Source organism: Lathyrus oleraceus, chromosome 3, assembly GCF_024323335.1.
Source record: "Lathyrus oleraceus cultivar Zhongwan6 chromosome 3, CAAS_Psat_ZW6_1.0, whole genome shotgun sequence".
Taxonomy (NCBI): domain Eukaryota; kingdom Viridiplantae; phylum Streptophyta; class Magnoliopsida; order Fabales; family Fabaceae; genus Lathyrus; species Lathyrus oleraceus.
In genome coordinates, this window is record NC_066581.1 from 10,036,054 (window position 1) to 10,047,511 (window position 11,458).

Below are 11,458 nucleotides of genomic sequence, written 5' to 3' on the forward strand. Positions count from 1 at the left end.
AGAGAGACTAGCCGAGTTGTATATTGAGAAGATTGTAAGTTTGCATGGTATTCCGTCTAGTATTGTTTCGGACCGAGATCCCAGATTTACATCGAAGTTCTGGGAAGGTTTGCAGAGAGCTTTGGGAACTAAGCTGAGGTTGAGTTCTGCATATCATCCGCAGACTGATGGTCAGACTGAGAGGACGATTCAGTCACTGGAGGACCTTTTGAGGGCTTGTGTTTTGGAAAAAGGAGGCGCTTGGGATTGTTATTTGCCTTTGATTGAGTTTACCTACAACAATAGTTTTCATTCGAGCATTGGTATGGCACCGTTTGAAGCTTTGTATGGTAGGAGATGTCGGACACCTTTATGTTGGTATGAGTCCGGTGAGAGTGCTGTGGTTGGACCGGAGATTGTTCAACAGACTACAGAAAAGATTAAGATGATTCAGGAGAAGATGAGAATTGCTCAGAGTCGTCAGAAGAGTTATCATGATAAGAGGAGGAAGTCACTTGAGTTCCAAGAGGGAGATCATGTGTTTCTTCGTGTTACTCCGATAACTGGTGTTGGTCGAGCTTTGAAGTCGAAGAAGTTGACACCTCGATTTATTGGTCCTTATCAGATTTTGGAGAGGATAGGGGAGGTAGCCTATCGTATCGCTTTACCGCCGTCACTTGCGAATTTGCATGAGGTTTTTCATGTGTCTCAGTTGAGGAGGTACATTCATGATCCGTCGCATGTCGTCCAAGTAGATGATGTACAGGTGAGAGATAACCTGACTGTTGAAACATCACCTATGAGGATCGAGGATCGAGAGTTGAAGCAGTTGCGGGGTAAAGAGATTGCCTTGGTGAAGGTAGCTTGGGGAGGACCAGCAGGTGGCAATGTGACTTGGGAACTGGAGAGTAAGATGAAGGAGTCTTACCCAGAGTTATTCGCTTGAGGTATGTTTTCGAGGACGAAAACTCTTTTAGTGGGGGAGAGTTGTAACACCCCGATAATAATAAAATAATTATTTAAATTGAGTTAATAATTTATTTATTAATTTAATTAAATAATTGGAAATTTTATTATTATTATTATTATTGGAAAATATATATAAGTTGGAAATAAGGAAAAGAGCCCATTTGGAGTAAAAAGGTTTTTACGTGAAAAACAGAGAAAGCGATCGTGAAAGAGGAAAAGGGCAAAGAGACAGAGCAAGGGCTGAAGGTTGAAGAGAGAAAAGCTTGGAGCTCAAAGATTTGCCGGATTAATCAGGTAAGGGGGGTTTATCGTCGATTAATGGGTATTATGGGATAATATGTGATGGGTAGTGATAAGCCGTTAATTTGACCCTAATTGGGATTATTGATGCTGGAATTACGTTGGATAAACTGTGTTAAAAACTGAAATTGAATCCGTAGTTTCGTGAGTCGTGTTTTCCCGAACGTATAGCTTTTTACGGAATTGGAATCGGAGGTCCGGAAGTCCTCCAACGGCGGAAAATGCGGAGAATTCTGCATTCTGCCTTGAGTTAGCGCAGGAACAGCTTCTGTCTTGCGTTAACCGGTTAACCCAGGGTGTTAACCGGTTAACACTGTGTTAACGCAGACAAAACAACAAATTTTCACAATTCAACACAGTGTTAACCGGTTAACACCCTGGGTTAACCGGTTAACGCAAGACAGAAGCTGTTCCTGCGCTAACTCAAGGCAGAATGCAGAATTCTCCGCATTTTCCGCCGTTGGAGGACTTCCGGACCTCCGATTCCAATTTCGTAAAAAGCTATACGTTCGGGAAAACACGACTCACGAAACTACGGATTCAATTTCAGTTTTTAACACAGTTTATCCAACATAATTCCAGCATCAATAATCCCAATTAGGGTCAAATTAACGGCTTATCACTACCCATCACATATTATCCCATAATACCCATTAATCGACGATAAACCCCCCTTACCTGATTAATCCGGCAAATCTTTGAGCTCCAAGCTTTTCTCTCTTCAACCTTCAGCCCTTGCTCTGTCTCTTTGCCCTTTTCCTCTTTCACGATCGCTTTCTCTGTTTTTCACGTAAAAACCTTTTTACTCCAAATGGGCTCTTTTCCTTATTTCCAACTTATATATATTTTCCAATAATAATAATAATAATAAAATTTCCAATTATTTAATTAAATTAATAAATAAATTATTAACTCAATTTAAATAATTATTTTATTATTATCGGGGTGTTACACCAAGTGTGATGAATTCTTAAATTGTGTTTTAATTCATTGTGCCTTATTATGCTATTTCATGATGATTGGAATTCTCACCCTTTCTGTTTGAATATTACCTTTACATGGGTATCGTGCAGATACTATAGAGTAGTATTGCTGGAGTAGGTGGACGGTAGCTCACTCAAGAATAGCTGGAGAGTTTCCGTATTTAGTTTGAAATTAGGTAATGAGTCAATGCTCTGGTCATGTTACACTGGGTAGATTAGTGGTATTGAACTCATATCTTATTTTGATATGTTTTATGTCATTAATTGTTTTATTTTATTTGAAGTGATTATTGAGAGATGATCATGGTATGGGACATGGATCATATTATGAAATACATGAGTATTCTTTATTTTCCGTTGCGAACACATATTGCTTGAATATTCATGATGAGTGAAATGTGTTATTTTGAATGACCAGGTGTATTGTTGGTTTTTGAAAGTTTTAAGTTTCGAAAACGTCGATGTGACGCCCTTTTCTTTATATGCGTGCTTATTTACTCTGATTATATGCTAAATAATTTGGGGTAGAAAAAGGGGTGTTACATACTCCACAAAGCATGCTAAGGGACATGAGTGACCTAGATGGAATTTGCCCATCCTGCGTAACAGGATAAATGTCTATGGGCCCAATATTGAACTGGACAAGGATGACACGGTTTATGCCTTGTGTTCAATATAGACATAAGGGCAAAAGGGTAATTGTACACATAAGTATTATCACAAAAGGATTTGTCAAATCACATGACATTTTCGTGTCTTGGGTAGCAGTGATGTGTTGCTAGATCCCGCTCACTGTTTATTATGTTAAATACGTGATTTAATATAATTGCCAATGCCGCGAAAACCTACAGGGTCATACACAAAAGGACGGATTGATGAGGGATAAAGTAAATAAGGAATACCATAATGTACGGTGCCCTTAAGTGAATTGTAGAACATCGTAAGGTACGGTGTACTTAAGTAGAATACGAAATATGGTAAGGTACCACACGCTTAAGTGATTTTGGCATATTATAAGATATGGGCCACATACACTTGAGTGGGCTTTTTAGCTTGCAACCCACACAAGTGGTTATATAAATAGAACCCTTATGTAGAAGCATTTGAGCAGTTACAATTTCGTTTCTCTCTCTCTCTCTCTCTCTCTCTCTCTCTCTCACACACACACACACACACACTCAAAGCCTTCATTCGTAGCAACTAGCACTGAGATTGAAGGAATTCGTTTGTGTGGACTGAATAGAGGCGTTGTCATCGTTCAACGTTCGTGATCGCTCCGTAGATCTGCATAAAAGGTTACAATCTCCACAAGAGGTAACGATTCTATCACTGATCATGCCCATTCTTAAGGATCACTAAAGGAGAAACTTTAAATTCCGCTGCATTTTGGATCGCTCTTCTCCTTCAAGTCGAGCTATAGGGAGTTCTTTAGAAAAGGCAGTCCTCCTAGTAGTGATGATTGGGACATTGTTAGAGCTTTTATCTCTTTTTTAAAGTTATTCTATGAAGCAACTAATGTTTTTCCACCTCTCAAAGTGTGAGTTTGCATAGTGCTTTTCACCAAGTGTCTGTGATCTATTGTGAGTTGAAGCAAGCTACTATGAAATTGAATGGTGTTTTTGCAAGTGTTGGTGGGGACATGATGGAAAAGTATAATAGATATTGGGGTGTGCTACTAAGATGAACAAGTTGATTTATTTTGGAATTATTTTGGATCCAAGATACAAGTTGGGTTATATTGAGTGGACTTTTAAGGATATGTATGGAGTTGGATCTGTGTTTGCTATCAGGTTGATCAAATCTATAAAAGAGAGCTTACAAAAATTGTATGATTGGTATAAGCAAGCTTATGACCAAAATCATAATAGACAACCTCTTGGTAGTGGTGAAAACAATGTTTCCAATGATGAAACAACAGCTGACCGTCCTTCACTAATGGCTAGAGCCGATGCTTTTGAGCAACATTTAGAGGAACAAGACTCGATTGATCAACAAAATGAGCTTGAGGGTTTTTGCTCTAGTAAGTGTGTCAAAAGGGATCCGAAATTTGACCTTCTTGTGTGGTGGAAACACAATTCAACACAATATCCTATTTTATCTACAATAGCTAAAGATATTTTTGCCACACCAGTGTCTACGGTTGCATCAGAAAGTGCCTTCAGTACGGGAGGGAGAGCCTTAGAAACTTACAGGAGCTCCCTAAAACCTGAAATGGCAGAGGCATTAATTTGCACTCAGAATTGGTTAAAGTCGTCTTTTAGCTATTTTAAAGACTTGAACCTCATGGAAGATTTTGAGCTTTCTGAAGATATTATAGCAGATAAAATTATTTCTAAAAATGTTATATCTTTATTTCATAATTGTTATATATTTCTAAAAAAAATGTTTATTTCATTATTTCAGAATTTGAAGAAATTTCTTCTGCAGCAAGAAGAGGATCTTCACCGTCTCAGCCACAACCTTCTGGTTGTGCTTGAAAAATATGGAGGTATATTTACTTTATTAATTTGATTTACTTATTACTTTATTCCTTTTTAAAGCTTAATATTTTTCTTGTTTAATTTTTCAGTTCAACTATGTTTTTTGAAGTCAAATGTGACTTATATTTTGTGACTACTCAATGGCCAAACAATATATATTTTGTCTGGTGGATTTTGAAGATATTCAAGCTAGCCAAATTTTGGTATGCATCAAACAATATATTATTATGTTAATTATCATTAGTGGTTTATTAGTTGGATTTAATACTAATTAATTCTGAACTGAAGTTGGTAATGTCATGGTCGGTTGTCCACTAGTTAGATGAATTATTGCTAATTGTGTCAATAGAACATTTTGAGGCCATGCAGGAACAATTTGGTAAAACTGTGACGATACGCTATATAGCCAGGATCAATTGATACATTTTGTAACATCTTGGTGAATGAGCAGCAACATACACTATTGTTGGACTATTGTTGTGTGACACTGGTGTGTTTATTTGGGTATATGGAGCATGAAAACAGTAGCAGTCAAAGAACTCAAAGAACCATAGAGCAAGATCCACTAAACTGTAAGTGTATTCAACTTGTTTTGTATCGTGTTTGAAATTTATAAGTTGTCCTAAAAACCATGTACTTACCTCATTGATGGCAACAATATGCATTACTTTGCTCCATTGAAATTTAATGAGAGAGTAGTGATAAAAGTCTTATCTCAATTATGGCAACAATATGCATTACTTTGCTCCATGATGTATGAGAGTATTTATTAATATGTCAACTACTTGTAAGTTGTAAACCTTCACATCCATTTATTTTCTTTTAATTCAGCTTGAAAGTTATGATACATTAGTACACTTGTATCAAAAACGTTAGGGAATGCTTTCTAATAAGATCTTAATTTTAGTAGAATAACTTAGTCATTCTAATAGGATCTTAACAAATTTATTATTTATTTATTCATTACATAATATGTGTCGTTAAAGCTTTTGTTGAATGAAACTCTAAAATTTTGATTCAGTTGCAATAGAATTGAAGTGTATTGTCAAGACCATTCTCATTAATAAAATAAATAAATAAAAATATTATATAGTGAGAGAATATTAAACAAAAAAATAAGCATTTAACTAATTGATTTTTTTAAATCGATTGTTTGTATGTTTTTACTAATTTTGTCTGATTCTAGTAGGTTCTCATTGATTCAATAACTTACTTGATCTAACTAATCAAAGTAGATTAAAAACCTCCGATTTTCAATTCAACCGATAAATTTGATCCGATTTTTGAAACTGGAACACTACCTCTCAAATTTCTCACTCAATCACATTTATTAATCTCTCATATTTGATAGATAATTTTTATTATAAATATATTGCATTGAATAATATTATTTCTTATTTTTAATATAATTTAATTTATAATTTTTTTTCTTCATGTTTAACCATAATGTCTGGAATGTAGCAAGTGGAGTTGATGAGATCTGAGTTGTTTTTGAGAATGTATCCGAAGCAACATGATGTAGTCAAGAGCAGTAGGAATGTACCAATGATATGATTTACCTAAAGTTTTATTATAATTTTTTTAATAAAAAAGTTTAGTTAAAAATGTAGAAGAATTTACTTTTTACTCTATAATATATAATCAGGGATTACAAATTAGTTCACATATTTTTAAATCCTTCAAATTTAACCTATCTCATATATATATTTTTGATAAATTATGATGTAACAAATTTAAATTATGTGATCTTATGATTTAAATTATATATATATATATATATATATATATATATATATATATATATATATATATATATATATATATATATATATATATATAAATCAAAACCAGGATTTTATATAATTGGATGATGCGTCTTATCATTTAAAATAAACTATAAAGAAAATGGAACAATCAATTTTGTGAAAAAGTGAAAAGCAGAAATCAACACAATTAAGTTGATATAAAATTAATAATTGAATTTTTTTCATAAAAATATACAACACTTTAAGAGAAGAATTGAAAAAAAAAATACAAAGACAACTCATTTATTTTGTAAATTTTAAATAAAATGACTTCTTAATAACTTTTGAACAAATACAATGTTTATAAAATTTATAGTTGAATTAAAAATTTAATTTTTATTTTGATATTAATTTGATGGTCAATAATAATCTATATTCAAAAGGATTAATAGTAGCGCACATGAAAATTAATTTTATATTATTAACTAATAAAAATTTATTAATCTAATATATCATTAACATAATTTAAAATACACGCGAGATTTGTCTTAATTTATTGACACTCTAAAATAGTGTATTATTTTTCTCATATTCAACTTAATTTATAAAAATCAATGAAATTGATCATGATAAATCTCAAAATGACATTAAAAAAAAATATTTTAGTAAACTTTTTAAATATATATATATATATATATATATTTTTAATTTTCATCATTGGTATTCAGTACCCTATACCGTCTAATCTGATTTAAAAATAATTAAATAGTTTTAGTCATGTTTCTTTCTTACCAAATTGAGTGTAAATCAATCGGAATCAATTAATTATTTATTTATTGATACATAAATATTAATATTATATTTAATATGAATTTCCCGTTTTTTACAAATTCATTATGTATTTAAAAGCTTAAAACGGTAAAGAGACGTTAATTTTCCGTGAATGAGCGAATCGAAGAAAGATTTGTTAGCAGTATTCGGAAGCTGCAAATCTTGTCTTTTCTGCTTCACTTCACATTCATGTCTCAACCCAACACCGACACTGACATCAACATCAACATTCCGGTTCGTATTTTCCCCTATTAATTCTAGGTTTTTATTTTTGAAGCTACCGTAAGGGTTTCTACTTTTTTTTCTTTCAGAAAACCTATTGCATGTTGTTACTTTGTTTTAAGCTTGGAACTTGTTATTTTTTCAGTTGAATCAGAATGATGCTAATGTTGATAACTTCACAAATCAGATGAAACATCATGAAGAAAATATTCAGTTCCTTAATTCTCAATCGAATCACTTAACTGAATCTGTACTTGACTTACAAGGTTTGTTCTGAAATTGGTTCATGTTTGCACTTGTTTTGTTTGTTCTCTGTGAATTTGTGAGAGTATGATTAGAATCTAAGATGAAGTCATAAACCCTAATTTATGGTAAGTAACATATTTTATGAAGAATTTGATATATGAATTATTTTCATCTGCCACGATTTTTTTGGCTGATGAAGTTTTGTTTTAGTGAGTCTTGGAAGGTATCATTCTGGTACTGTGGTTACATCAGATAATGGGAATGGTGCATTTCGTACCGAAGAGGAAACTGTGGAGCAGATATTGAAGAAAGAGAACTCTGCTGCCAGCATATTTTGTTGGATAAAAGCTAATTCTCAGACATCCAATTTGGCTTTTGTAAAGGATGCTGTCGGTGTTGTGGCTACCCTTGCAAAGGTTGAGAATGATGATCTTAGCAGGTAAATAAGCTACTCACAGGTTGAGAAGGATGCTCTCAGTGTTGTGGTCAATACGAACGAGTGCATCAGTTCCTTAGAGCGCTACACACTGTTGCATCATGGTTTCAAGTAGCGGCCAAATAAGCTACTTTTTATGATTACTTATTTTTCTGAAAAATAGCAATTGTGTAAAACAGGATCCTTTCTGAGTATGTGGGTTTGGAGACGATGCTTGCAATTGTCTGCAGTACTAATGAAGGTGTTAAAGCACTGGAGAAGTATGATCCAGAAGGCACAATAAACTCTAATGGTGGTTTGCACGGAATTGGATCTTCAACTGGAAAAATAATAAATGGCCGGTTTGTTGTCATATGTCTTGAAGATTTAAGGTAAGTTATACTTATGCGTTCGTTTGTATGCATGTTTTTCACACAATTGATTCATGTAGAAAGAAATATTCGCCAAGACCTTATTTTGGACTAATTAATTCAGCCCTGTGCAGAGTCTTGATGTATCTCACTATCCGTATACTTGTTTTATTTCAGACCATTTGTTGGAGGTTTTGTTGACGAAGATCCACAAAAGAAGTTGGCTATTCCGAAGCCGAAATTGCCAAATGGGGAGTGCCCTCCCGGGTTTCTTGATTATGCAGTGAACATGATCCATTTGGATTCAAATAGATTGTCGCATCTTACTGCAATTGGGCACGGTCTTAGAGAGACACTGTTTTACAGCCTTTTTTCTCGCCTACAAATATATAAAACCCGGAACGAAATGATGCTTGCTCTTCCATACATTACCGATGGAGCATTGTCATTAGATGGTGGAATGATCAGGAAATCTGGTATCTTTGCTTGTGGTAGCAGGTCAGTATCAAATTAATCTTTTTTATTGTTTCTCCTTCTCTTACTATAACCAGAGTTAGAGTTGTGTTAAGTTTTTGGAGATCCTGTGTTGATTACCTACGGTTCAACCGTGACAAAACAACTAGTGCTGTAGTGTACTTTGCACACTCAAAGACGGTTTTGATCAAAGAGTTAACTTATGTTTCTTTTTCGACTTGTCATTAATGAAACTTCTCTGGCTGCAGACAAGATGTAGATGTAAAGTTTCCCTTAATAGGAGGAGAATCTGATGTACCTCTAGTTTATACTGAAGCTGAAGGTATGGTGAGGAAGCTGAAATGGGAAGCATCTAAACTTGCTGCTGATATACAAAGAGAGCAGCAGCTGCTGGACTTTAGAAAGAGCAACTCCACAAGCCAAGACTAAAATATTGTTGGTAGAGATTTGGTTACAAAGACATGGTATTAACTATTAAGTTATGTTTTAGTAGTTTCATTTTGGATGTTTTTGACATCAAATTATGTGTATTAGCAGTTTATTTTCTAGGCATGGTTCACGAGAGACATGTCCATAAGAAATTATAAAGATGTAAAATAGTATTTCCAAAACATGCAGCTAGTATTCATCTATTAGCACAAAAGAAACTTGGATATTTTGTTGAGCTTATTCTTATTGAAATTAGAGAAAATGAGATATTTGAAAAAAATTGAGTGTTTGGATAGCACTAACAAAGTTCTATTTTCAATAAAGAATACATAGAAAAAAAATGATTCTTTTAAAGAATGGTCTAGACGTAGAAATGCTAAAACTTGGCCAAAGTATAAGAAATCGAAGAATGAGACTAAGAAAGTGACGAGTAAAGCAAAAACTCAGTTTTTGATGGATTATACAAATTTTTAGGAATTATGGAGTTAGAAAAATCTATATCCAGGTTTGCTAGGGGAAGAGAAAGAAAGACTAGAAATTTGGATCAAGTAAAATGTGTTAAAGATGAAGAAGGTAAAGTTTTGGATCAGGAAAAGGATATAAATGATAGGTGGAAGACGTATTTCTATAATTTATTTAATGAAGGATATGATATCTCATCGGACTCTATCAAATTCGACATTAGAGAAGATGATCGAAATTATAGTTATTACAATTGAATTTAGAAATAAGAGGTAAAAGAAGCATTGAATTATGAAAAATTCTTGGAGAGAAAGATATTGAGTGACTCACCAAACTCTTTAATAAAATTATGAGGTTATAGGAAATGTCGGATGAATGGAAATGTCGGGTGAATGGAGAATAAATACTTTAGTTTCAATATGTAAGAAGGGGGATATACAAAATTGTGCAAATTATAGAAGTATTAAATTTATGAGTCACACCATGAAGTTTTAGGAAAGAGTGATTGAACATAGTCTAAGAAAAAAGACCCAAGTCATTAAGAATGATTTTATGTCGGGAAGGTCGACTATAGAAGTAATCTATCTACTACGACGTGTGATTGAGCAGTACCAAATGGACCAACAAAATTTGCACTTAATTTTTATTGACTTGAAAAAGGCCTATGATAGAATGCATAGAGAGATTTTGTGGAAAACCCTAAAGAAGAAAGGCGTTTGGATTGCATATATTCAAACTATTCAAGATATGTATGAAGGAGTATCGACCAGCGTGCAAACACAACGTGGAGATACATATGATTTCTCTATTACAATAGATTTGCGTCAAGGTTCAACCTCAAACCCCTACCTTTTTACCTTAATTTTGGATGTATTCACGAAACACATCCAGGGTTAGCACCAAGATATATATTTTTTTGTAGATGATATAATTCTATTTGAAAAGTCGAAGGAGGATTTAAATGAGAGGTTGGAGACTTGGAGACTAGCTTTAGAAACACATGATTTTTGCCTAAAAAGAAGTAAGATGTAGTATATGAAATGTAAGTTCAACAAAAAAATATTTTTAATCTAGAGGTGAAAGTTGAAGACCATATCATCCCTCAAATCACACAGTTTAAATAACTTGGATCTGCAAAAGAAAATGATGGAGAAATAGAAGAGAATGTATACCATCGAATTCAAGTTCGGTTATTGAAATGGATGAGGGATTCAAGGATTTTATATGACACAATGGTACTGCTCAAGTCGAAGGAAATTTTTTATCGGACTGCAGTAAGATCTGCGATGTTGTACGGAATAGAATGTTGGACGCTTAAGTATCAACACGATAATAAAGTAAGTGTAACATAAATAGGATGTTGTGTTGGATGCGTTATAAGATTATAAATGATAGGATTAAAAATGAATATATTAGAGAGTGTTGGGTAACATCTATGGTAAAAAAGAGAGTAAAAATAGAATTAGGTGGTTTGAACACACACATATATATATATATATATATATATATATATATATATATATATATATATATATATATATATATATATATA

General features: G+C 33.3%; 1 protein-coding gene across 1 annotated transcript; it reads left to right on the forward strand.

Moving 5' to 3' along the window:
- The first annotated feature begins 7,330 nt into the window (after window positions 1-7,330).
- LOC127132103 (protein DEFECTIVE IN MERISTEM SILENCING 3) lies at window positions 7,331-9,670 on the forward strand. The gene is made up of 6 exons (XM_051060976.1): window positions 7,331-7,521; window positions 7,655-7,775; window positions 7,966-8,194; window positions 8,371-8,562; window positions 8,719-9,039; window positions 9,264-9,670. The coding sequence occupies exons 1-6, from the start codon at window positions 7,477-7,479 to the stop codon at window positions 9,442-9,444; spliced, it is 1,089 nt and encodes a 362-aa protein (XP_050916933.1). The 5' UTR covers window positions 7,331-7,476; the 3' UTR covers window positions 9,445-9,670.
- Window positions 9,671-11,458: the final 1,788 nt, after the last annotated feature.

Bases quoted from the DNA above. Each gene is read 5' to 3' on its own strand.
- LOC127132103 (XM_051060976.1), top strand. From the start codon at position 7,477: ATGTCTCAACCCAACACCGACACTGACATCAACATCAACATTCCG. The intron at 7,522-7,654 runs GTTCGTATTTTC...TTATTTTTTCAG, and splicing joins ACATCAACATCAACATTCCG to TTGAATCAGAATGATGCTAA. The intron at 8,563-8,718 runs GTAAGTTATACT...GTTTTATTTCAG, and splicing joins ATATGTCTTGAAGATTTAAG to ACCATTTGTTGGAGGTTTTG.